Source organism: Brienomyrus brachyistius, chromosome 15 (genome assembly GCF_023856365.1).
Source record: "Brienomyrus brachyistius isolate T26 chromosome 15, BBRACH_0.4, whole genome shotgun sequence".
In the NCBI taxonomy this organism is placed as follows: Eukaryota; Metazoa; Chordata; class Actinopteri; order Osteoglossiformes; family Mormyridae; genus Brienomyrus; species Brienomyrus brachyistius.
This window is the reverse complement of record NC_064547.1, coordinates 22,455,677-22,482,578: the sequence shown is the minus strand read 5'-3', so window position 1 is coordinate 22,482,578 and position 26,902 is coordinate 22,455,677. Positions and strand designations below refer to the sequence as shown.

The 26,902-nt window shown below is 49.6% G+C and overlaps 2 protein-coding genes across 5 annotated transcripts in view; one reads left to right on the top strand and one right to left on the bottom strand.

Annotated features, from left to right (window-relative positions):
- patj (PATJ crumbs cell polarity complex component) overlaps positions 1–15,895 on the bottom strand; it is a 34,433-nt gene extending 18,538 nt beyond the window's left edge. For 2 of the 4 annotated variants that reach the window (XM_048976449.1, XM_048976452.1), the window contains exons 1-17: positions 15,757–15,895; positions 15,144–15,196; positions 14,793–14,971; positions 13,733–13,930; positions 13,354–13,493; positions 12,958–13,138; positions 10,227–10,355; positions 7,986–8,225; positions 7,789–7,891; positions 7,586–7,674; positions 7,288–7,426; positions 6,346–6,480; positions 3,731–3,810; positions 3,539–3,595; positions 3,315–3,449; positions 3,061–3,243; positions 2,241–2,441 (exon numbers count right to left, since the gene is read on the bottom strand). In XM_048976449.1, coding sequence (XP_048832406.1) covers positions 2,241–2,441; positions 3,061–3,243; positions 3,315–3,449; positions 3,539–3,595; positions 3,731–3,810; positions 6,346–6,480; positions 7,288–7,426; positions 7,586–7,674; positions 7,789–7,891; positions 7,986–8,225; positions 10,227–10,355; positions 12,958–13,138; positions 13,354–13,493; positions 13,733–13,930; positions 14,793–14,971; positions 15,144–15,165 — 2,211 coding nt within the window. In that variant the 5' untranslated portion in view covers positions 15,166–15,196; positions 15,757–15,895. Of the gene's footprint in view, positions 1–2,240; positions 2,442–3,060; positions 3,244–3,314; positions 3,450–3,538; positions 3,596–3,730; positions 3,811–6,345; positions 6,481–7,287; positions 7,427–7,585; positions 7,675–7,788; positions 7,892–7,985; positions 8,226–10,226; positions 10,356–12,957; positions 13,139–13,353; positions 13,494–13,732; positions 13,931–14,792; positions 14,972–15,143; positions 15,197–15,579 lie in introns of all 4 variants that reach the window. The other 2 variants (XM_048976450.1, XM_048976451.1) reach the window with 2 other exon arrangements.
- Positions 15,896–16,281: 386 nt separating this feature from the next.
- Positions 16,282–26,902, top strand: tm2d1 (TM2 domain containing 1). Its single transcript, XM_048976467.1, is given in 8 exon segments — positions 16,282–16,466; positions 17,385–17,455; positions 17,682–17,790; positions 17,900–17,991; positions 19,868–19,890; positions 19,892–19,942; positions 23,183–23,306; positions 25,766–26,902. Coding segments are annotated over 7 exon segments (594 nt in total). The 5' UTR covers positions 16,282–16,329; the 3' UTR covers positions 23,294–23,306; positions 25,766–26,902.

Below are 26,902 nucleotides of genomic sequence, written 5' to 3'. Positions count from 1 at the left end.
GACTCTGCGTGGGCTGTCCCAAGGAAAACTAGGTTAGGGTACCATGCACAGTGGGGGGGGGGCACGTGAAGCACATCTCAGTCCACCGGGTATTACAGGGAGAAGAAAAAAAAAACACATCTTCATAACTTACAGCACAGTGGTGGAATAAAACTGACTCCTAAATGGCTCCAAGAGGGTTTGCATGAAAGTGATCCAAGACCCCCCAGTGAACCCGGCTCACGCCAGGCTTCAGATGGGCTGTTTTAAACAGGGCACCTTCATCAATCTCCATTACGGCCATTAGCCGGAGATATGGGGGGGTCCTGTCCTTAGTCCGCGTGTCGCTATGGATGATTACCATCACGCTGCTCGTTTCTGAAATGTTATTAACGCCAGAAGAAAAATGGGGGGGTTATTTCATACTTTGGCGTCTCCAGAGCAGTTTCGTGTGGTGTGAAAAAATCACAAGGGCTACGATTGCAAACCTCACATTACAGGCGTTCTATTAATCAATACACGGTTTCAGGCGGGCCAGCTGGCTGTCGCTGAAACACGATCACTCCTTAAATCTACAATTGACTCGGCCGGCTCCGGCACACACCGGCGAAACATGAGAGGGGGGGGCCTGCAGGCTGCAATGCTCAATACTGGGAGGAGGGTCTAGGGGAGGGAAAGGAGAACAAGAGGTGCGGTGCTGAGGCCCGAGTCTCCAGAGCAGGAGCTCCTTACCCAGCCGGACAGGCAATCAGCCGAAACTGACGGCACCCCATGCATCGAATGGCCTTAGTTTAAATAACAGCCATTTCACTAAGTGTTGATTTTCTGGGTCCTTGAATGACACACAATGATTGATATAAAGTCCTGCTTGTGTCCTCTTACTTTAAATACCTCCTTTACTCGCATTCCATGGTGCTGCACACATGTGTTTGTTGAAATAAAGGGCTTGCCCCCAATGTGAGTAACAGAGCAGATGCACGCCTACTGCCACAAGCCCCACGGTGAAAACACAAGGTCCTGGCAGGCTCAGGAACACAGGGCCCCTCAGCACCTCAGGCATCAGCACCGCCTCCTCTGGAAGGGAGGATGTCTCCAGTGAGGGGTGCCTCCCCCATTGCTCATTACTGGCTGCAAAACAAAAAACACCCTCAACCGAGGGAGCATCTCGTTCACACTCTCAGATGGAGGGGCAGGGCTGAAGGCCTCCCTCTGACTCATTTAAGCTTCCCCCAGAAAAACAGCGGAGGGCTAGATCCTTCCCAAAATCTTCAAACACTAAATGATCATCCACCAATCACAGAGGAGAAGAGAAAAGGATAAACCATCTACCAGTCAAAGAGGAGAAGAGAAAAGGATAAACCAACAACCAATCAAAGAAGAGCGAGATGAGTGTTTGACATGGCAGAATGGGCAGAAGCACACAGAGACATTGTTCTTTATTATATGACCCATCTGCCGTGACACTGACAGACTGAATTTCGGGGATCACCGCTTGGGTTACGGTGATTAAGGAACAGCGCCCCCCACCAAGACTGCAGGTCATGACAAGGCGTGGCAAGGAGGTCAGCCATGTCAGATTCAAATCCTCAGGCCCTCTTCGGCCGCTATATTCCAGCGATGCCACCGAAAAAGCGCGGCTCTGACCATATTCTCGTCATAGTTCCTTTCGGCATGTGGAGCACAGACTTAGCCGGGAGGTACGAAGCGGTGCAGGCGGGCCGGGATCAGGAGCCGCGCTGCCTGGCCGGCGTCCCCGTCACGCACGCAGACGGCCGTCGGCGCTGACGGCAGGCTAATGAAGGGAAGGGAACGCGCTGCCCATTTAAAGCCGGTGAAGCCGCGCTGTGTTCCGCTTTGGCTGCTCGCCATGTAAACACGGGTCCTGCCAGTAAGGTACTGATGCAGCCCTTTGTTTTAAGTCCCTGTCACTGGCCGCTCCAAATGCCAGCTTCCTGCTGTCGCACCAGAACATCGACGGGGGCTCCTGAATGTTAATAAGAGATCCATGAGGCCCGAACATGCTACTTTAAAACGGACCCTCGCCCTCTGAGAGCATTAGCTGCTGGGCCCTGGGTCTCCCAGCCCGGGCATCCGCACACTCATGGCTCTGATATCGATCTGCCTGTCCATTTAATTTTTTCAGCAATGTGGGGATCTGCCTTTAAGGGCTTTGGCTGACATTAGCCAGAGCCAGGACCAGAGTGAGGGCTGGCACACTTGGGAAACATTCCCCCAATGGATTGCCAGCTGGGTTCTCCTACCTGATAGTCTAGAACGCTGAATCCCAGGCCTTGGTCTGCCTTCTCCAGCTCTAACATGTGGATCTTCTGGGACCATAGAGCCAGCTCTGGGTCATCGTCCTCCTCAACTTCCACATTCTCCCCTTCCTCCAGAAAGTGACGCTGCTCCGTCTGGGGGCTGTCCTCCCATTCGTCATCGGGTTCCTCCAGGATAGCCTGTTCCTGCAGGATGAAGATGGCACAAAGACTGGAGACACGCATGCAAGTAGGCTGTGGTTTTCACCTCCCTGTACCTGAATTGTATTTTAGAGGCTTTTAACAAACCTTCTACGTCATAAAAAAAATAACCAACATAAAAAATGTCCCAGGTGTTCGGGAGGGTCACTGTTTTAGTCTGCGTACTGAAGACACCCCCCCACCTGCAAGAGAGGTGAATTGCATCCTACAGTGCGAGGTGGTGAACCACACCCGCTGTTTACCAAGCCTTTTTGGCACCTGGGACCCCCGGAAATGTGAAAGATTGCTGCAGAACAAGGGAGGAGGGACGAACATGTCAGACCGTACATCAGGTCACTGGCGCAGCAGGAATGCCTGAGGGACAGTACACTTATATAAAACCCAGCTACCACGTGTACAAAGTGAAGGAGAAACAGTGTACTGACCATATGAAACCCTGGAAATGGGCAAACCTGTCTGCCATGAAGCATTCTGAGTAATGCAGCACACCCATCAGCGATAGCTTTGTTAGGGGCAGCGTCTGGTCAGACAGCATTGGTAGTGAGGCCTGTACATTTTTGTGCCCCAGTGAGTGGAAGGACCTGCAGCACCCAGCTAGCTGTACCTGGAACAACGGTGGTCCGCCGCTCAGCCAGTCGTCTGGCCGCGGCTCCTCCACGTCGGGCTGGAGGTCAGCGCTCTCGGCGCTCAGGTGGCGGCAGCAGACCAGGGTGAAGGGGGGCGGTACTTCCCGCAGGAAGGCCACCGCCTCGCGTCGGGACTTCCCATACAGCTGCACTCCATTCACCTGCAGGGGGCGCCAGAGGTCAGCCCTACATCAAGCAGCTCTTAGCATGTGGAAGGCTGTCAGGACCTCACCTCCAGCAGCTCATCCTCTGGCCTCAGCAGCCCGTGCTCAGCCACGGGGCCCCCTGGGGCCACGGTGGAGATATAGTGGTGTCCATCGAAGGAGTCCAGCTCCACGCCCAGCCGCATAGTGTGGATCGGAAGGAGCTAAGGAAGACAGAGGCGTCACAGGTACCGTGGGTCACGCAACAGGCCAGGCTGCTGCAGAGCTGACAGCACAGAGTCACAGCAAATACCTTGGAGTATTTCTGAAGCTCAGCATCATCCTCGATCACTGGATCCAACTCGACGACCTTTGGGGAGGGTGGGGTGGGGTGGCAACACAAAAAGCATCATCTTCCCACATAGCTCACTCCTCAGGCCTTAGTTCTGGAAGTTTCTGACAGAGCTTCCCACTTCACTGAGCTCTGTGGCAGACGGGCTCTTACCAGAACTGTGTACTCCGGTCCCAGCGCCTGCTCCCACTTTACCCTCAGCTCCTTCTCGGCGAGCAACACCGGGTCCGGTGCTGGAACGACACGCCTTCATTAGAGTCCTCCTCCACCCAAGAGAATCACTTGATCGGGGATAGTGGCACAGCTGAGTATGCCAGTCACAGCATGACTCCAACTGTCCAGCATAATAATGGCATTTAGTGGGAAAGTATGGGGACACCCCCAGCTGCTGCGGGCAGAGCCCTGGGGGCCTAGCCGGCAGAGCGTAGGCCCAGGAAAGGTGTTACAGGAAGTCACACGTCGTACAACACACCGGACAACCCGGCAATGCGAATTACAAGTCACAAAAACACTGTTGATGCCGGAGGGATTTTGTGATAGTGACCCCCACTCTGCCCAGCCCGTCAGTGGATTGCACACACAATCCTCAGAGCCCCGGGAGGGGGGCAAAGAACCCCCAAACACCGCCAGGGCAGGGCAATCTGCTCCTGTCATATTAATGCGATTAAATTCCAGAGAAGCACCCTGTGTTTACACTGACCACTAAGAAGGGTTAGCGGCTCTGATGGGAAGACGGTCAGTCATCAAGGGACACATACACACATGCACCTCAAAGCCCAGCAGGTGTTAAATTATCTCCAACACACTGAAGCAGACACTTAAAATAACAGCAGTACCTGTAAATGTCCCTAAAGGGTGAGCGAGAGGCTGCCGTGGTTCACTCCATACCTCAAGGGTGTATCTGCATGTTCATTTGGGTTCCCCTGCATGGCCTACATATCTTGTATGGGAGGAACAGTTGTGTGTGTGCGTGTCACTATGACGCTGCAATTCCTGGACCTGCCATCCATTGGTACTTTTCTAATACCACCAAAAACCAAGCCATACTGCAAACTGACGGTTTTCCCGTAAACTATCTGAGCTGTACCAGAGCCATAATCACGCTGGCATGGCCCTCTCTATTAGCAGACCAAACTGAGCTAGTTGCGTCACCACCAACTCAGAGATACGTGCATACACTGGTGTTCTGCGTCAATATGAATGAATAACCTGAAGATAATGAATAACATATAGAATATGCCTTTTTTATCAATAGTATCGCACATCGCGATGTATTGGTGCATTCCCCATAACTCGGAACCTGAAAATTTCCAGCCATCTACTTAGAAAAGTACTGCAGAACAGCTGAACGGATTGATTTGTAATGCAAATTCTACTCAAACAAACGCTAATTCTGCTAGAGTTTGATGATAACAAAAGACAGCAACTCTCAGAATGCAGTAAATCATGATGTACTCCATGTGAACGGTGCATAAGCATCTCTTCGGTTTTACATCACTGTCACTCTCCAAACCCCGCAGTACTTTTACCAGCCCGTTTTTTTGCTGGCCCTTCTGCAGTGGAACCAAAGTGAGCTGGAACCGCGCTGTAACTAGACTCTTTGTGGTATGGCTCAAATCCTGTATGCTAGTGGAAAAGCGGCATAAGGTTGATAGACAAACACACCTAACTGCACGTTTCTGTACTGGGCGAGGAAACCTGAGTGACCCTGGAGAACATGCAAACCGCACATACATGAGCAGGGCAGGATTTGAACCGTCAACCCTGAGGACCAGATCGCTTAAACACAAGTTACACTGGAGCTATATGGACAGGAGGCTGTGAGGTGGATTCAGTATCACGAGATCACAGGATACAGAATTCAACACCTTAACCAAAAAAGGCCTCAAAGCTGAGCCTTGCGAACCGAATCCTTCATGCTGGGCTCTAATGGTCAGTACATAAGAGTTTGGTATTAAGTATAAAAAGAAAAGGCTATATCATCAGCAGGGGTGTTATTTAAAATCAATCTCACTTTACTGTGGGAAATAAGATCACAATGTACTGCCAGCACAGGGCCCGTCAGCATGGGGGCCCATCACTGGTGGCCCCATGCAACACAACCCTGCATACGAGGGCCTGGCAGCTCGGGGCCCCGTCTGGATTAATTAGGCAGCAGTGTAATGCGAGCCGGGCCGTTCTTCCGCTGGCGGCCCTGCCGTGCCGATACATATATCAGTGGGGCTGTCTAGTGTGACAGTAACCGGGCCGGGGAGGGGTGGGATTTTGAGTGACAGCCTAGCCTCACCATGACCCCGCACTGAGTTCCAGCAACCGATGTCAGGCAGCTCTTACAAACCCTGAAGGACCCCTGAGCCAGACGGGAGTAACGGGGGAGGGGCGCGTCAACACGCTCCGCACCTCGAAGGCCCTTACTCATTACCGCGACGCCGCAGCCCAAAACACAGATTCCATTAAATGATAAAGCCGCACCGCCCACCACCCAAGCACACATCTGCCATAATTTTCCCCACTGCAACCACCTGAATCACCCTGTCTCACATTAATAAGTCTGTTTCATTTAGCAGTGAAGGGATGCAGTTTTCTGGCACCGTGTCCTATTTATAATGTCATAAGCAGGAGACTGGGTGGGGGGCCCTGTCCTTGGAGCCTCTGAGCACCTCGCTGACACCCACCAATCACCTATTGAAGCCAGAGGAGCACGGCTGCACGGTCATATAGTGATGACGGCGCCCCCTGGAAGCGTCAAGCAGACAGCGAGGTCTCACCTCTGGCTAGCTGTGACCTGAACCCAGAGGCAGGGTTCTCTGCAAGTTCAGGGGCGGCGGGGGCCTTCTGCACATCCGTGCGGATCTTGACCTCGGACGACCTCTTCAGAGACACGCGGGAGGGCTCCCTGTGGACTAGAGAGAACGATAGCGCCCTCAGGCGGATGCTGGGAGAACAGCGCATACCTCTGAGGTCCAGAGAGCCCCATAGGCAGGCTAGATGTCAGCAGAGTGCTGTGCAGTACGGTATGATGGAAACTGACGCCGTGCAGCAATGTGACCAACAGGCAGGCATGTGGAACCGCTTCCTCGTTTTTTTGGATAGATGCAGACAGAGATTAAAAAAAAAAAACCTAAAACCGTTTGCCGTCCTCTCAGCGCCCAGCCCTGGGACAACCCCCAAAAAACACACACATGATCCATGCAATTACCCACTCATCAAGCCACTCCTTACTTAAAGACCAGGTGTTCTGCTGTAAAACTGTAAAACGGACAGTTTTGGGAACCAACTGGCAAAACACAAAGTCATCCTGACTTTCTCTGCAGACGAGCCTCGGGCAGCGTGGGAGGGGACTTGGGAGCCTAAGGGGAACGTGACCCGCAGGGGGTGATTTCCGAAAAGCTCAGCACTGCGAATGCAGACTGCCTGTGATAACTCTCCCATAGAAAGCCCCAAGTAGGACGTCACGCAGACACTGTCTGTAGGTGCTTCTCGCTGCATAACTAAAAGCTTGCTCGCTTATTAACGTACAAGTTAATTATGCTGAGAGCAATAAGACATGTAAGGAAAGATTAGGCGTTATGGAAAAGTAAGGTGTGCACTGAAGCTCACAGACCCATTGTGGTAGATCGTTGCGGGCACTGGGACGGTCTCCAGTGAGAGGAGGTGGCCAAGGTAAGCTGCTGGCGGGGGGGCAGAGCAAGCAGGGCACCACCACTCACCTTTATCCAGGGAGAGCTCCTTGGGCATGGCCTTGGATGCCATCTTCCTGACCAGGGTGAGGTTGACCGTTGAGCCGGTGTGCTTCATCACCTCCAGCACCTCCTCATTGGTGAAGCCCTGCAGGTTGACGCCGTCCAGCTGCAGGAGAAGGGCTATTCAGACATGTATCGGAGTCCAGACACGGGGACGTGCCTGATTGCGGCTCCCCAGTGCTCGGCATCCCAGCTTGTGCCACCAGGTTGTCCTCAAAGGAAAAAGCTGAGTAAATTATAATTAGAGAGTGATGGAGAGGCTTACCGCTATTATCCTGTCATGGACCCGGATATTCCCGCTCTGTTCAGCGGCGCTCCCTGGAATGACGTGCTTTATAAAGACCCCCACGGCATCTGAAATGCAGCAGGACAGAGACCAAGAATGGTGGTCGCTTACTCAGGCACCTGTGTGGCGTTCCTGCCCCCCGGGGTACAGACCCCCACCCCTGCTGAGGCGGCATCTCTCACTCTCGCTGGTCATGGCGTTGTAGCCCACGATGGAGATACCGAGGCTCTGACCCTCCTTTTTCCTCAGGACCACCTCATGGATCTCATACCCATCCAGGTTCGGCTGAAACAGACATATGACCCGTGACGCTGTTCAGATAACAGATGTGAGAGAGAGACTGAAAAAGAACATGCGCCTCTTCATCCCTCAGGCTTACCATCCTGGTTCCTCTGCGGGAGGGACCCGGGACCGGAGGCAGTGTGGAAACAGGGGCAACGGCAGGAGCTGGGGGTGGTGGCGGGGGAGCATGCAGTCCCCCCAGGGGGTCCCGGGCGATGAGCATCCTGATGCGACTCCCGCAACCCTGTAGCACCCGCACAACCTGGTCGCTGGCCAGCCCCTGAGTCGGAGTCTCCCCAATGCGGAGGATGTGGTCGCCTGTGCGCAACCGACCGTCCTGTAGGAGGCGACATCGAGACGAGAGTGCCAGGTAGAGAAACATACATGGGGCATACATTGAGCACCCATACACCGTACTTCCTGCATCTTCTACTTCCTGTTAGCATCCATTTGGATGAGACTTCAGAGTTGTATTTACAGACAGTTACCAGGAACCAGCCAAAATGTGTTTAGGGTTCTCAAGGCAGACAGGGGCGCTTCCACAGGCCGTATCTTGAGGGCCTGGATGGTGTTCAGACCCTGGCGGGACCCACTTAAACACTCCAGTCATGTAAGCCTCCTTATGTAAATCAAGACCGATATCCTGCTGATACAACTGAATAGCAAAATAGAAGCAAAAGAGTGCAGTCAGCACTACAGCCACTTCCCAGCTGACAGAAGCGTCCGCACAATCAGACGGCAGAGACTTAAGTGGATGAAACTGCAGCTGAGCCGCAGCCGGCGCAAACCGAACTTAAAATAAAAAGGGAGTCGCAGAGAAGTTTTAAACGCTAAACCCAGGTCGGGAAACTCACCACGATCAATTAGGCAGCCTGGGTTCGGCACGTCATTTAAAAAAAATAATAATAAAATGAAATGTTCTTTTCATTGGTGGAACGGGGTTGACTGGCATGAAAAATAGAGGTCCTAGAAAAGTACTAGGTTCAGGTTTCCTTGACCTTGAGACTATATTAATAGTATTATTAGTACTAATAGCATAGTCCCCGTGACCCTGATCAGAATACGTGTTAGAAGACAGAGACAGGTAATATAGTAATGTTAACAGATTACAATCAAAACAGGGGGAATAACCTCAAGCTGCTTCTCTGAGACATTCTCAGAGGAACACCTCACTGTGTGACTCGGTGCAAAAGGAAAATGCATTTTTGCTGATGTCATTTTCTTCTCTAGTTTAGAGGGAAGGTGCCGCTGCCTGATGCATTCCGGTCACGCAGTAAACACAGCGAGTATCGGTACATGCGAGCATGGGTATCATTCTGCCGGTAGCTGGGTGGGGAATGGAGAATTCACCTCAGGCCTGCTGAGGTTGGCAGAAAAGAGGGAGAGGTATCGAACAACGGAACTGTAAGCAGGGAAACTTCTGGAAGAAGCCGGGGGGGAAGGGGAATTGACTATCATTCGAGGGAAGACAGCAATCTGTCAGAAAATGAAAACAAAGACATCAAAAGCATTGAGCGAGCATGTCTCCCACCCCCACCCGCACGTGTGCGCGTGCAGGGCAGCCAGCAGGGGGCGCGCAGAGGCGAGGAGGACAGGGGACAAAAGGCCAATTTTGACAGCTTTTTGGAGCGTGAGCTCCGCTGATGCATGAAACACGACGCTGTGGCTTTCCAACAAGGAGGGTTTTGTTGCTGGGAGCAGGAGTTTTGAAAAGGGGTGGAAGGCGGGGGGCGGGTTTGGGTTATAGGGTGACAGAGAGCCCGGCTGCTCCATGTGGAAAAGGGGCTGGGGAGAACTTCAAAAAGAGATGCAAAAAAAAAACCATAAATCAAATGTTAATTATAATGGACAGCTCTACGGCGAAAAGGAAAGAAGAAAGCAGGACGTGAGAGCAGACTGGAGCTGCTCGGGGCTCCTGCGGGTGAGAGCAGAGCCTGCACACAAACGCCAGGGCCTGCGAGAGCATAACCCACCTACAGGGATCTCTTCCCGCTATTATATAACAGCTGATACAAGGTTTTTTCAATTATGTTTTCATTCCAGTCAAGCGGTATTTAAACACTTTACAGTCCTGCTCTCGGGGGAACTGCAATTCCTATACAAGTCTTTTTACATTTTGTACAGACGGGACAAACACAACCAGACTTGTCTTACATTATATACAATTATAATACTATATTATTAATACACTGAGTATATAGCTTGACTTTAAACCCATTTATAAATATGCTAGCTTGTAATTTGATATATATATGAATTAAAAATGCCAACGTAAACCATGGCATTTGCTGAGCTGAATATTTAAGAACATCGGGGCGATGCAGGAGGACACACCAACCTTGTCGGCCACGCTGCCGGGCACCAGGGTGCGCACCACCACGCCCGTCGCCTTCCCGCCCACGATGCCAAAGCCCAGGCCGGAGCCGTCGTTCACCAGCTCGATCTCCTCCACGTGGCCCCACAGCTCCTGTCGAAGTGGAGTGACGCGGAGTCGTGATGCCAGCCTCACACTGCTGCCTCCCCCGACCATCTTTAGAAGACGACCCTTTCGGTCCAGCCACGTTACTCTGCTGCTCATCTCCTATTTCATACTAAGGAACCAAGACTTATACGTCTTTTTATGGGGTAATTCAGGTTAAGTACTCTGCTCAAGGTTAGAAAGAAAGCCACCCCCCCAGGGACCTAAGCAAGCAACCTTCTGGTTACAAGTCTGTGTCCGTAACCATCACACTGCCTGCTACCATGCGATAAATTAGGGTGATAAAAACGAGTAAATTATCATCCATGCTTTCATTTTCAGCAACATCCAATAAGGGAGGCAGTGATGCAGAACCTACCCCACATAAGGCAGCATGTGGCGAGATGCAGGGTACACCCTAGAGAGTCTATCAGGCCCCCTGTGCAAGCGCTCACATTTACACCCTAAGGGTGTGGACAAGCCCCCTGCGCAGCGAGCCCCTCTCTCGTAAACCAGAAACGCCGCGCACAGAGTTAGACACGACCCAGTGAGTCACAGCGCCATGAGAACAGAGGTTCTTAAAAGCCAGGGCCCTTCAAGGTCAGAAATGTAACTTGCTAATCAGTCGGGGTCAGAGAGTCCCCAGGGCCTCCTCCCGTGCGCCACCCGCTCACAGATCACAGGCAGCGGGCGTGCACACACGTACAGTACACACACGTACAGTACACACACACACACACACACACACACACACACACACACACACACACACACACACACACACACACACACACACACACACACACACACACACACACACACACACACACACACACACACACACACACACACAAGTGCACCTAAATCACCAAAGTCTCCTTGGGATTTATTAATGATCATCAGTCAGGGCACCCGTGCCCCCTTCTCTGGTAGCCTGCTTATCAGATGGGTGACTTCCGTGGCAATTTTCCCCGTCTAATGAAAGAGCGGCGCTCATCGCTCCTCGGCAGATGAGTCCCTATCCAAATGCTTAGCACAGAGCAACAAGCCACTTCGGAGATAAGGGCACACATTCCAGCGCTGGCTTCCTGTTACCTCCTCAGTCGCTGTCTGAAGGCCCGCCCACCCTGACAGCAAGCTCCACTGCTTTAACAGCTAAAATGTTTATTACACAAGCAGAGAAATGAACCAGGCTGATTAAGCAGCTGAAATATCGCAAAAGGAACCTTGCTCTCTACCCCAATGCTGCGATGAAAAGTACAAATATTAAATAACACCCAAGGGACCCAGGTGCTAGATTATCACTCAACGTTGCCCCTCCCCCCAGTTCATGACGAGAATCTGAAACATGTTTATAAAGAAAATCAAAGCAGTTCTAAGACATTAAAACAGGAAATGTGTAGGTATGAATGAAATCACACTCTATTAGACTTTTGATGAGTTGCGGTGCACTTTACACCTTTCTCCTTAAAGTACTAGCAAGATCATCTACTGCAATGAGCAGCCCCAGTTCTTCCTAAAAAGACGTTCCTCATGGCTCTCCACTGGTCACTGCACCACTTATGAAAAAAACATCTTCCTGGGACAGCCTGGGATGTAGTTTAAGCCCTATCCCTCCCAGAGAGGGTAGCCCAGCACGACGTGGCAACGCTGCTTGTTGCATTCTGCTGCACTATAATTAGCATGAAAATATTTCTGCAAGAATCTGGAATCAGTGTTCTGCGAAAATGTCAGGCTCAAGACTGTTAAATGGGGGGGGTCTACAAAGTAACATTGGCTAAATCCACCATTTAAGGCGCAGAGCTCAAAATCCCAGGAGCTTAGAAGACGGCACCCTGATGGATAAATATTGTTTCAGCTTTTCGCAGTAAAAGCTCAGCTATAGATAGAAAAAAGGGAGAGAGTGAAGCTGTTTATACGGCCTGGGAGCCACGGAGTGGGAAAGCAGATGTGGGAGCTCGGTGATTCAGTGGACAAAATAATCCTGGGGTTTGACCTCACCGTGACAGACATGCGCTGGGGGCCGCTCCTTCATTTTTTGTTTATTAAACTGGTAAGTATAGCTTGGGGGGGGGGGGGGCGGTCAGGCGTCCCATCACACTTCTCAGCAAACAGACACTACAGCCTCAATACATGATATTTCATAGGCGATTCTTCCAAGTCCCTCATTAATCTATCTTTTTCATGACATTCTCACAAAGCGCAAATATATAAATCAGATGACTGACTGCCAAAAAGATAATTGATAAATATTTCTGGGAAAGAACAGTTGTGGCTTTTTGTTGTTTTGACCTTCTTGTCAGATACTTAAATTTGAAAGCTGCGATAAAACAACCCGGCTCTTTTAGCACCAAAATTCAATTAACTTGATTTCTGGAGGGACAGTGAATGAAAAACTAGCGTGATGGGGGAGCCGACGGCCGGCACCGGGCACTCAGTCACTCATAGGGATTAAAGGGGCATTAATGAAAACAGAAATAAAGGCCGCAGGGGGAATAATAATTATGTCTTATTCTGAAGGCCCATGAGGACTGTACCGCAGGACCCCGAAAAGCACACGCTCCATGAAGGGTACCCTGACACCTCCACATTCAGCCTGAAGCTTCCTTACCGACTGCACTGGCCCTGGCAAACGGGCACGGCGCGGGGCTGCCGGGTCCCTGGCCACCACCAGGTCGACCCGCTCGCCTGACTGCTGCAGCAGACCAATGGCCTGCTGCTGGGTGACGTTCTTATCCAGGGGGCTCCCGTTGATTGCCAGAATCTGGTCGTTCTCCTGCAACCGTCCATCTCTACAGGAAGAGAAGCAGCTGTCAGGTGGAAGGCACCAGGGAACACACAATGGGTAACGGCGCAACAGGACATCCTACCATGTCAGCTGGTAAACTGCATGCATGCTTCAAACCTTACAGCCTAGCAACGCATTCTTAAAATTCAGTAAAAAAAAAACAGCTAAATAAACCAGCATACAACATCGGGACCAGTAATAAGAGAGGCGGCTGCTCACCGGTGTGCAATGCTTCCCGGCTGCACCTGCCGGATGAAGACACCATTGCCGCCCACACCGTCGGGGCCGAGGCCCACCACACTGAAGCCAAGGCCCCCGGACACCGGCTTCGGCAGGCTGATCTGCTCAGTCGGCCTTCCCTACGGAGAACAGGCTGATTCAGCACCAATCATGTCCAGTGGCAGTCCATTTGTTTACCATCAATCCAATTTTAATGACGTCACCAAAACAAGCAATATATGGGTGGGGCAAAATATCTTTTCATGCATTATCTTAAATCGCTTTATATTATGAAACATGAAAAAATCACTTAAAAATGTTAAAAACACTGTTTTAATGGCTGGGAAAAGTGGCACTTCAGTGACTGGAAGGAGCCCACCTCCGCTGCCGCCTGGATCCATCTCTGCAGCTGCTCGGGTGAGAGACGGCCAGGCAGGCAGAGCCCTGAGCCATTGGACACCACCGAGCCTGGGGCAGCCCCCAGCAGGCTGCTGGGTGGTCGGCTGGCGCTGACGATGAGCTGCCCCTTCCGGGAGAAGCTAAAATCGCTGCAGGTGTCGGCTGGCAGGCAGTTCAGCTGGGGAAGGACGGAGACGGGGCGTTTCAGGGTTTGAGAATGGGACACCTTTTTTGCAGGTACATCACCAAAGGGACTACTCTCTCAGAACAAAAATAAGTCAGAAAACAAGTGCAAATGGGGAGGACCTACAATAGATTACAATATAAATGAATACTATTATCAACTGGATTTATCCGACTTTCTAAAAAAGTATGAGTCCAACAAATTATAACAACAACCTACAAACGACAATTAAAATGATATAATAAACAAAAAAATCCATAAGCAAATTTATGGAAGCACAGGCTCAAATTAAAGAGTGATTGTTTCAACTGTAGTACATTTTCTCAACAATCGGAAAAGAGTGAAAAAAGAATCAGGAAACACACACCACTCCAAAAAAGTCTCGATGGAAGCTTGGGGGTGGGTATCAATGCATTCTTCTGCTATGTGCCGCAGCTTCACACAGGTAATGTATTAATGACCTTTAGACTCACAGAGTGTAAACTTATCAGTCTTCAGCTTATTTAGCCTGGGCTGACAGGGTAAGTTCTCATCCATTTCATCAATACATCCCTGACAAGACAGTTACTCAAACCAAGAGCATATTAACAGCTGACAGATCTATGACAACACCCACTGTCACTAAGGACGCCCGAGTGTACACACTCTCACCTCCACCTGTCTATCTCCAGAAGTGTGCAAGATTGCTTCCTGCCAGTATCTTCACTTGGATCATGAACTGTATCAATCAATTTCAAAAAAGGGGATGTAATAAACCCCATACCCACCCTCCCTAACCTGCAGACAGTCACGCATAATAAACCCCTTAACCTGCCCTCCATAACCTGCAGATGGTCACAGGTAATCAATGGCTTACCTGCTCTTTTAGCTGTTTGATGGAATGCTGAAGGGTGAGGATGTGACCCAGCAGAGGGCTCCGCAGCGTGTCGCTGAGGGCCCCCAGCCGCTCACTGTGGGACCACTCCTCTCGCTGGAGAAGCTTGGCCTGGAGCCTTTCGAGCGCCTGCAGGACTCGCTGCCGCTCCACAGCAGATACTGCACAAACCAGACAAACGCAAAGTGCAGACCCTTTCACAATATATATCAGCTTTCACATTATATCCATTAGTAACTGGTGCAAAGGGGTCACTTTGCTACTGATGTGAATTTATTACATATTGCTATGACATAGTTATTAATTAATATTAATATTAATTTTACAGCATACCTGTGGGAACATTTTCATACATTTCAGTGATATTTTCTCAGATGTGACAGAATCTGCAAGACAAATCATAGCTATAAACATAGAGATATTCGGTGGAGTAACTGTATAATACAGGCATTTCCAAACAATCGTAACGACCCCGATAAATGAAAATCATATCAAGTAACATTACAGGCAGTTGCTTCACTGTCGATCTGTACGAAAACAACACGAAGCAGTTCTCCTTAATCGATGCAGCTTCCGTGTAGTTCTGGCGAATATGTTTTACTATTAAAAAATCTAAATACTTTTAAACTTTGATTATACAAGTACCTTTTTAAAACGTGGCAAATGTTTAATAACAAAACTTTTTAAACAGAACACTACTGGCAATTTGGTTTCTATAAACAAATCTGAAAATGATATCCAAGTTGTCAAATCCACCTGATTGGCTAACCTGTAGTTTGTCTGCTGGTAAACGCAGATCGCCGCCCGCGACTAACAACTACACTTTTGTAGCTGGTTAACAATCTACCCCGTTAAGCCTGTCAACTGCGGCTGGCAGATACGCACTTAGGTATGAAGTAGGCAGAAAGCATGAAGGCAGACATTTGCGAAGCTCGCCGATCCTTACCTGTCCGACGGAAGTGAACAGCCCACGCCTCACCTGAAACAGGAAGTGCTGTCGCGTTGCGCAATAGTGAGCCTTGAACTACAGTCACTATGGTAACGGATATCGGTCAAGCCAATGTAGCCTGCTAACTAACTGCGCTAAAGTTACTTATTTACCAGACGGTGGGGAGCTAGCTGTATCCATTAATCTCGTTTGACCAGCAGGTGCACGCTGTAAGTTACTCAGAGGCAAAAACGCTTCCAACATATCGGTCAGCTCTGGTTTCCACCTACTAATAAAGCTAGCTAGCTGGGCTAACGTCAGTTGAAATGGACTCCGCTCGCGAGCTAACCTGTTGTTAGCTGACAAACTTTCCTTTTATGGCAAGGCACCCGCAGTCACATTTAACGCGAGCTGGCTGTCACGGATAACCTTAATGTCGCTTTGTTTTGCGGTGCGTTGCTAGCTGTAGTTAGCAACGGCATTCTTACAGGTGGAAATCTGACTAGAAGTCGGGTCTGACGGTCGGCGTGGCGCGGTCCCTTTAAGGTCACGCGGTTCTCATCGATCACGTGGCTAGGAAACTGCGCCAATATGGCGGCTTACTGGAGGATGTCGCTTTGTTTATATCCCCAACTCCAGCTCTTTTTGTTCTGTTTAATTTATTGTAATTTAAATTGTATGTTAGCGACCGAAGTGGAAGACTGCACAAACCTACGCCTGGGACAATATCCTTTGCTACGAGGTTCAGAAATCGAGCTGCAAATCGTTATTATGGCCTGAGCGATGTGGTTTGTTGGCCTGTTGTCAAGCAGACTGGCTTAATACTAACTTGCGGTATAGTGAAAATGTCTTTTAATTTTTACCAACCTGTTTGGCATACGTAGTCAAGTCTGACATCTGTAAGTATGCCCGTAGTCGAGTACTTATTGATTTGGATCAAACATTGTTTGTGACGCATACCCTTATTTAAGAATACCGTTAATATGGGATGCATGCTTAAATACATCTAGCCGGTGAACATGAATTCCGCCAGTAATTTAATTTCGTGATGTCTGAAAAAGTCTTTTAAATTAATGCCATATCTTACAATTTGAAAGAAACATCGTAAGCGTTATCTACACCAACACCAACTGTATGTAATTAAAACGGCAAACCGAATTAACCTTAAATCAACATTAAATGCTGAAAATTGACAATTCGCAGTTGTATAAATCATTCTGAATGATTGTGATTTAGGCATTTTCAAATGGAAATATGAGCTATATTCATAAATGTAATAAACACCAGACCAACTTAAAGACGTTTGTATAAAATAAACTGGAAGCGAGTTTAATATAAGCATCTATTTAGATTAATTGTCATTTTGTCACGATTCTTTGATTTGTATAAAAACGTATACATTTTGCGAGTTAGTCAAATAAATACTGAACGTTTGAGGGCACTTAAGGTGAATGATCTTACCTTCTTTCTGAAGAGGGGTTTCTTTGGCTGGTTTTCTGAATGATGAATCTTGGCAATAGTTGTCATGTTATATATGATTTGCCTACTGTATATGTATATCTATAAAAGCCCGTTAGTGGGTGTTTCTGCATGGGATGCTGAAATGATGCTGAAGTGATCTCAGTTTCCTTAACACTGATCACATACCGGTGTAAAGACCCTAAAATAGATGATGCCACCCAAGAACCTGAAAATTGCAAGAACTCTTTGGCCTGGGGTAAGCAGGTTTCTTTTAATTTTAGCAAGGGAATTAGGGGTTCCTCTTGAAAAGCAGTAGTCTGGAATCAGTCCTAATCTGTGTGTGTGCACGTGTGTCTGTGAGAGGCAAGGATTTTACAGTTTATAATCAGTGTCTATTAGCGGAACATATATATAGAAAATAGCACTTTATAAAACATGTGTTTCTCATTTGTCTCTTATTGAAATCTATGTTGTGGTTTCAGTGGAATGCCTGCCAGCCCCCAATGTCACCTGCCGCCTTCCCAACAGGACACATTTTAAATTCAATGGGGAGGAAGTTGGATTCAACAAAAGTATCCCTTGTCGAAATGTGTATGTCCTATCTCCAGTATCAGTTTAAATGAAATAACTGGCGTTGTTGAAATGTTTACTAAGCACAGTTTTGATTGTTTTTTTTTCTTTTCTCTCTCTCGCCTTTCAGGAATGGCTATTCGTACAAAGTGGCAGTGGCTCTCTCTCTCTTCCTGGGCTGGCTGGGGGCCGATCGTTTCTACCTGGGATACCCTGCTTTAGGTGGGCCTGCATTGCAACATCCCACCGTCTCAGGTGTTGCATAGAATATCCTGCCATGGTCCGTTGTTTCATGGTAAAAGCCAAAGGTATTGTCGGCTTTCTGTGCAGCATCTCCCTTGTGTGGCGGGGAGGAGGAGTGTTTCCAAGCAAACATAAAACTCCCCCTTTTTAATGAAAACTGCAAGCCATACCTGCATCAAATGCAGAGGAATGCTTATTATGAGGTATGGCATGTGAATATTGCAAAATCATCAAAGAAAGCCATAGTGTTTGTGTGGAAGGCATCAGCAAATGGTACACAAGCTTTTCAGACATTTGACTTGCACAAAACTATACCCAGTTTACCATTGTGTCTTCACGAATATACTTTTATTAAAGTTAAAAGCTGGATTAAAGGTCGTCGTATCCTCTCCAGATCCATGGTCGTTTTGTTAACTCGATTCAGTATGCTGGATGGGTATTCTGCACTGTCCGCTAGGGATGCTGATGGCAACCGGGCGTGTGTTGCCCGTGTGGAGGAGATGGGGAGGGACATGCAACCTGGCGGAACACAGTGAGGCTAGGTAATGGCTGGTCTGGCATTTTATTATTCCGCGTCGTTCATTGGGGCCTAAGGGAACAAGAGCCCAGTCCAGTAAACCACAGGAACAGGAGCTCACCTGCCCAGTCTTCTGAGGGGGGGCGCTGGGGTGGCCTGACGGAGCGCTCGCCTTCTGCTCCGTGAAATCGGGCTGAAAAAACAGGCTCGGGGGCCCCAGGCTGGGAAAGTGACTTTGTGAAGGGTGGGGGGATTAATAAGCAGAGTCTGTGCCCTGCACCCTCCCGGTAGAGTGAAGGGAGCTGGTTCCTCCCGTGAAGAACGAAATAATGCCACCATTATCTCACCCAGAGGCACTCAGTCGGTAAATGGGAAATACATCAAAACACTGAAGTCAAGCATGAAGCAGCATGTATGTTTTTTCCTCTCCTTTTCTTTCTGATTGAGGTCTTATTTTTAATTAAGCACCTGCAAGATCACAAAGGCCCCAGCGGATGAAAGGCCTCCCTTGTCCCAGGGCTTTTTGTTTCCGGCGCTCAGGGACAGGAATGGCAGTTCACACTGTGCGGGCGCGAGCCAGCTCGGGTCCCCGCGTGGCACAGCACCTGGCCCTGCCTGGCAGCGGGCGAGCCGTGGCACCGCTGTGCCACATTAAGCCATTAAGATGCGGCTGGTCGGCGGGCTGCGAGGGCCCGGCTTTGTGGCGCAGAGGCATGGCAGCTCGTTCTAAATGGACACTTCAGTCAGTGGCGGAGCTGTCGCCGAATGGCCAATTTGCAGGAATATTAATGATAATTCCTTGTAATTGCGTTACATTCGCAGGGGTTGAAGCTTTTTTCCCCGTGTAAATTGATTGTAATTTTGTTTGTGTATCCGGATGGTGCCCGGAACGTGGGGCGAGGAGGGATTTTTTTGCACGCTGTTGCGGCGGTGACAAAGCGAGGAGGCGAGCTGGCCCAGGAATGGGCACAGCAGCGCGTTAAGCAGGCCTTAATGCCGGAGGATGGAGCCAGCACCCAGGGAGCCATGCTTACGTTGGAGTTAGAAGTACAAGGAGAAGAGGAGGACTCGTCAATGTTGTAAACAGGCAGATCTGCATGTGTGGTGCGGGTTTTAGTTAGGAACAGGGATTCTTAAACAAACAGGACCAGTAAATGAGTACTCGCCCTGTTGAATGTTTCATGCTCATGTTTGCAAACGGCACACATGGCTGTATTTGTGGCAGAAAATAAAGTTTAAAAATCCCTGTATGTTACAGCACTGGCTTGCAGTGCAACCCCCCCCCCCCCCCCCCCCCCGCACCCCACCAACTGGCATCTACTTGCTTTTCTCCTCTAGGTTTGCTGAAGTTCTGCACTGTGGGGCTTCTGTGGCATCGGCAGCCTGGTGGACTTCATGCTGATCTCTATGCAGGTGAACAGCACTGGAGGGTTTGGGTGCATTTTTATCGAACAGTAAAGACCCTGATTAATGTGATGCTGTCTTTTTAGTGATGACTGTTATTTCGTCTTTAAATGTTAGTGTCTGTCTGACAATGGCCCATTTAGCCTGTTTTCCAAGAAGAGTAATAGTCATCTGCTCGCGGTACACTAAGCCAGTGTTTCCCTACTTGGTCCTCGGGGACCCGCAGTCCATATTTTTGCTCCCGGCTCCTTGCCAGACAGTTCAGAACTGGGAGGGAGCAAAAACGTGGACTGTCTCTGGGTCCCTGATGACCAGATTGGGAAACACTGTGCTAAGCATAAGAAAGTAATGTGTAGAGATGAGTGACCGGACTAGATGGAGCAGCCCAGGAAATGAGGCAGGCAGTGTGGGCTCCTCCCCCCTGGACCACAGGCCCTCACCGCACTAGCTTTTCTGCTCTATGGCCCCTGGGTCTGGGGAAGCATGGGGCCAGAGTAAAGTTATGGGATGTGACCCAGCTTCATTTGAGGAAGTGCAGGTCAGGAGTAATGTGCTTCTGTGTGCAGAGACAGGCAGTGCTCTGTGCCTTTGATATAACTAGACGCCTGGGTTAGGTGGAATGCGAATGGTACCCAGAGGTGGACATTTCAGGTCCAGAAAGTAAAAATCCAAACCAGGATTTTGTTTCAACCAACCAGTTGAGTGTAAAGAGTTCTGGACCTGAAATGTCCTCCTTTGATTGTACCCCATTATAATTCCTGCACCCTGACAGCACGCTACTGTAGACGCTCGCTGCCACCTGTGTGTTGGGGAGTTCCTTGCCGGCAGCATCACTGGGGACTGCAGCATGTTTCCCCAGGGAGCTCAGTGCAGCCAAACCAGCACTGCCCCCCCCCCGAGGCTCAGAGGCCTGACAGAAGGAAAAGCCAGGCAGGCCATTTGTTTGCCCCACCCCCCATCCCAAAGTTTACACTGAGGCGTGTGGGGTCTGGAGAAACATTGAACTGATTTAAATTTGGCTGAAGGATGTTTTAATGTGTCCAGTGCAACTACAGGGAAAACAACATGCCGATCTGGTCCCAATTTAGCGTGAGCTACATGCAGCCCGATGCACCAGGAGCTGCCTCCCGAAACGGACTCACTCAGGGGCTCCGCTTTGTTTGACAGTTTGTTTTTAGAAAAGAATGCAATAGTCACCCCTCCGGCCCTGTGTTGGGAAAGCAGTTGGGAGATGGATGTATGTAACAGACACCAAACGCAGAAAAACATCAGTAAGTCCGTTTTATATGAGGCTCCCATGACTGTATTTTGACCATTTGACATTCATGTCATGTCACTTTGATCTACAGAGCTGAATATAGCTGTGGGTGTTTGCCTGCCCAAGCCACTCATTTTGGGGGTGGAAATGGAGTAAAGTTTAGCTTCACTTTTGCACAGAGGAAAGAAAAGGCCTGAAGAGGGATCCAGCTTGTCGGATCGGCCGCCGTCTTTTAGCGTGGAGCTTCTCTGATCATCTGGTCGGCCATAGATGAGCCGGTTTTCTGTGTGCTGCCCCCCCTGCAGATAATGAATTAAGCTAATCTCAGAATGGATCAGGGCATAAATCTCGCAGACACCAGAGGCCTGCGGGTTCTCACGCCGGTTTTGGGGGCCTGTCTGGCCGCAGCGGTTTAAATGTATAACTCATAGATGCCCCGCCCTGCAAAATAATATTTTGCCCCCCTCCTCCAGGTTTCAGAAATCTGTCTTCTTCAAACGAGACCGGCAGCTTTTCCCAGCAGAAAAAATAAATAAGAAATCATTTTTATTATTTAAAAAGTGATTTTATGGGGCGGCGGCCGTGGCTTTGATTAACGGGGAGCCGACGGTGTTTATTGTTGGGTTAATGCTGGATTGAGGGCCCTGGGAGAGCAATGCTTTTAAGGAGTGTCCCTGGCGCAGGGCACTGCCGCGCGCTTACATTCCCAATTAGCTGTACTCCGTCCGGGTGCTACCGCCGTCGCCTTAAAGAGTGACACCGCTGATAAAACGCTGCTTTCCCCAGAGCCCATTTATGTGCGCTATTACTTGCTAAAGTGCCATATTTTAAGTATAACTACCTTGGCTAAGAGCAGCGCCGACAAGGAAATGCCTCTTTGAGAAGTAATGAATAAACACCTAGCACATTTAATTATATGTATGTATATGAGTGTGGGTGCGTGTGGCCGCTGTAGGTTTTGCTGTCCTTGCCATACTTGCTATATATTTATATTCTGAGGCCTGGTCCCCACAAAGACGCCGACTCTTGGATGGTTTCCCTTTGTTGGGTTTTGGAACCATGAATAGCGTTAAAATTAGAGTTTAGGGGAGCTTCCCCTTAGGAGCGCAGGGACGGCGCGCGGGTGCGTCTATATACCAGTGACTGAGTTACCTCGGCCTGTACGTTTCTGCTGAGAAACAAACGTATTCATTTCTGTGAAAACAGTCCCCTCATTGTTATACCACGAATGACGGCAGATCGCAGGCAAGAGGCTGATCTCGGTTACCCCAGATTATTCACACACGAGCCATCGCTAACCTTGACATTGTTTAACGCAGAGTCGGCTTCAATCACAGTCAGCCTTTCCCTGCCCCCCCCCCCCCCCCCCCCCCCCCACGGCACTGTGCACCAGATGGGGCTCCTCCCGTCAGAGCCAGTCCACAGAGGCCAGGTGTTCGCGGCGAGCTCGCGGGAAGCCATTACCCTGTCGGTGTGTGTCAGCTTCTCGCAGTTACGTTGATACAAGCTGATCTCCGTCCTGGACGGCGCCCAGTGTTTCTGTGCCGACAAGACCGAGGCAGACCGGGCTCCGGTTCAGAAGCGTGACGCCTGTCCTCAGGTCGTGTGCATGAATATTCTTACTCATGCTTCGTTTTCAGTGGAATAAATGCTGCGTGGACGTCTGGTTCAAAACCAGCCCCCGGCTCCTAATGAGTGATTAAAAGTGTTTCAGTGATGCATTGTGTGGCTCAGTGGGTTAGCGTCTGTGCGTCCGTCCAGGAGGTCGTCTGTTTGAAGCGCGTAGCTGGAGGGCTTCTTAATCCCAAGTGCTCAGAGGGCTGAACGCTATCTAACCCCTAAACTTGGTTTTACCTGAATATACACGTCTGTCTGTCTGTCTCATGGAGAGCAGGGATGAATAAAATGGACGTGTTCTCTCTTGTTCTGCGCAGCCCCTTGTTGGGCCCAGGATAACGTGTCTCGCGTCTCCCTGGTTCCTGCCCCCATAGATTGTGGGTCCTTCGGATGGCTCCAACTACATAGTGGACTATTATGGTGCCCGCCTGACCCGGCTGTCCATCAACAACGAGACGTACAGGAGGACGCAGCTGTCGCCCTGAATGCCAGCACCAGGTGAGGATGGTCTAGATGGTCCAGCAGCGTCCTGCTGTCCCGGCACATCCGGTCCCCGAGACAGAGATCTGGCATGCGTGCAGTCTCTGAAATCACTTCCAGACACACAGACATCCCCCAGTAGTCTCCATGCTGCAGTGCCGTAACCTTTCCATTAACCACAGGGCCTTAGAAACATTTACAGTTCATCCCAGGAGCTGCGGTGACCCGCTGGAGAAAACAAGCAGACTCCTGCCCCCCTCCATCTGCCCGGGGTGTGGCTGGGCCTGTGCTGCACCCTGCCCTGCCCCCCGCCCCTGATCCCTCCGGTCCCCAGCCGCGGCTGAAATGTCAGGCTAATGCAAAGCATTATGGGGGCAGCGGCTCACGACACACACGCACGTCCTGACTGAGACTGGCTCCTCGCTGGTCCCCTACGTTTTTCTCCTCATCCATTCCAGTCTGCATCGTCTCTTACTCTTTTCTTGGCTTGTAAGCTTTAGCTGTGATGGGAGCGTGTGCCTCTCTGCAGCCGCCATTACAGGCATCCGAATGTTTATATTGTTATAAGCTGGAACGCCTGTGAGGGCAAAGCTCATCCGCCCCGCTATCCATCCCCCCCATGCACCCGTCCCTCCATCCACCCCTCCGTCTGCCGTCTGAAGTACCAGTCGGCATCTCCATGAATCCCCAGTTGCTTTCAGCCTCGGTCCGTGCTTACAGATACTGCGCTATAATTTCTGGCTTTGCCGTTGGGTGTGTATTTTCTTCCATCTGCACCCCGGAAAGGAGACGCTGGAGGTATCTGAAAGGGATGAGCGTAACATGAGAGCGAGCTGGCGGACGGCGGTGCGAGCTCAGGCAGGCAGACAGCTCCCGCCAGTCAGGGAGTTCGGCTGCTTTACCCCTTCAGTCTCCCCCTTATCTTCCTCTTCTGCCTCCTCCGCATCTAGACAAGCCTGTCCTGGGCGTGGGGGTGCGAGTCTGCGCATGCAGCGAAGTGTGTTTCCGTGTGAAAACCGTAACCGCTACTGCGATAATCGTTACGTTTGACGGGAGACATCTGATATATGGGAAGAAATTAACCCTATTAAAAATGCCTCTCTAACATCTGTCACCTTGCACCACTAACTTAAATTGGGTTTATTTTAAATGGTTTTTGCTTTGGTGATTTTATTATAATGTTTAGGATGTGTTGCTACAAGGATTGTTTTAAATCAGAGCAGAAATATTGCTTGTGCACTGAGATAATAAAATAGTAATTACAGTTAAATTGGAATAATGAGGGACAAGATGTATTCATCCTGTGAGAGCAGGCAGCAAAAATGGTAAATATATCAGCTGTCCTGTTTGGGTTTTGCTTGGGATGGGATTCTACCGATCAGCGTGGCATGCAGCGGCACCGTGGTAAATGTGTTCTGTGAGCTGGGGCGTTTTATCTAGCCGCAGTTGCAGTGATGTGGTGCTGTGATGTTTGCTGGGACAGCTGGCTGGCAGTCGCGCTGTCCCCACGCCCTCCAGCAGGCGGCGTTCGCTTCTCAACGCTGCACCCTACGGACATGATTGCGGATGTGGCTTTCGCCATCGTCCAAATCGCCAGCCACAGGAATGCCTTCCCGCGGTCGCTAGGCACGCCTGCAGCGTAGGAGGCTCCCATAATTCTCTCCATTCAGCCGACCGAAATGGGACTTAAGCGTGTCCTGTGGTAGCTGGCAAATTAATTCAGTAGGGCCTATATGTTACTTGTTATATCAGATTAAGTTACATGCAGAAATCTGTCGCTTTTTTTTTTTGTTTGAGCGTGTGGGAGAGCTCAGTTGCGCCATCTACAGTGTGGCAGTTTTTCCAGGAAGCTGCATGTGAACTCTAGCCTATAAAAAGTACTGCGGGGGCCTCCCCAGGGTCACAGCGGGTCAAAGCAACATGTGTCCCACAGTGCTGGCTTGGGATCCATTTATTTAGGTGTTTTGGTGTGTGGTCATTTTATCAGTGTTTTTCACAGAGAAAAATGTCCACTGCAAAGATGCTGTTAGCCATTTGAATTTTATTTATTTTATTTTATTGTGATTTTCCCCCCCACCACCCCATTTTGTTTTTTACATTTACTTTGGGAGAGGAGGCCATCTGTTATATAACCATCCAGAAGTAGCAGGTTTACAGTATATCCAACGTTGTGAAAATATATGTGTTTTCACGCTGTCTCAGAATAACTGTATTTTCTTAATTTAGCCACACTGTTGATGATTGTAATTAACCTGCATCTACTGCTCCAATCCATGGAGCTAATCCGTAGAGTTAATCTGCGTTCAGATTACGGTGAACCGTCAGAAGGTGTTTACGGTAGATTAACTCGCTCATTTCTGAATTGGTGACCATGTGACATGAAGACTCTTGTTTTTATGCATTTAAGGAACAAGGATGTGAAAATAAGATCTGCTTGGTTTCCCTAATCATCCCGCATTTCTTTCTCTTTCTTTTAGGAGGAAAATAATCACCACAAGATCTAAATTACTGATTGAAACAAGACTTATTCTTTTTTGTTTCTTGATGACACTGCATACCCGCGGGAGGAAATTGAGTCATGTCTTATAACGAGAGAGACTGAAGGAATTTCTTTGTGGCACCTTAATCTCCAAGCCTGGGATGCTGATGCTGAGCTCTTGTCCCCTGTCCTGAGTCCGCTTAGCCCCGGACATCATAAGCAGTGTCCTGCCTCAGGGGCCCTGCAGTCTGTTTGTGTTCATCCTCACTGTTCCTGTTGTCATGGACCTGAACGTATCTGCCTGTTAGAAGATGCCCCTGTGCTGTCAGCTGTCGCAGTGCCGACCTGTAAATAAAGTCAGCGAGGAAACGTCCACGGAGCCCAGTTTATATGAGGTGCCCTGTGCGAGGCCTTGCAGATCACGTGCAGGTCACCCGCGGGTCTGCGCCATCCAATATATGGTTCATTTCCCCTAGTAAACGCCGTCCTGCTTCTCCCTGAGCGATCTGAAAGGAATCAGAGTTCAAGCGGTGTCAAGTGCGCTTCCATTTTCGCTTGAGCGTGTTCGAGTCTCGCTCGTGCACCTTCCAACAGAATAGGGCAGTTAATCAGAGCCGTGTGATTAGTTTACAGGCCCCCCCAGCCTGTGTGTGTGTGTGCGCGTGTGTGCATGCACGTGCCCATGCCCACAAAGATCTGTGAATGCAATCAAAAAACTAAAAATGCCAAGAGTCTCATTTTGCTTGGTTACTTATGGTTAAGGTCAGGGCTGGGTAGGGGTTAAGGTTGTCTTATTAGGGTTTTCCCCTAATGAATGGAGTCCCCACAAAGATATAGCTACAAACCTGTGTGTGCGCACCAATCTGAATCACCGCGGATATGACTGCGCGCTCACTCTGGCTCACCCGCCAGAACCATTGTTCATGTCAGGATGTGTTAACTTCTCTAATTAGTTAATGTGGGTGCGGAGGATAATGAGGGATTGTGTAAAGAGGAGCAGAATCTTAAACATTTCAAATAAAAGAGCAGCGTTAAGATGATTGGTGATGAAAATGAAAATCCTCGCTTGGGGAAATGGTGAAGTCGGCTCCATTCTGTAATCGTGACAGTGTAATAAAAGTGTAATGTGCTCATA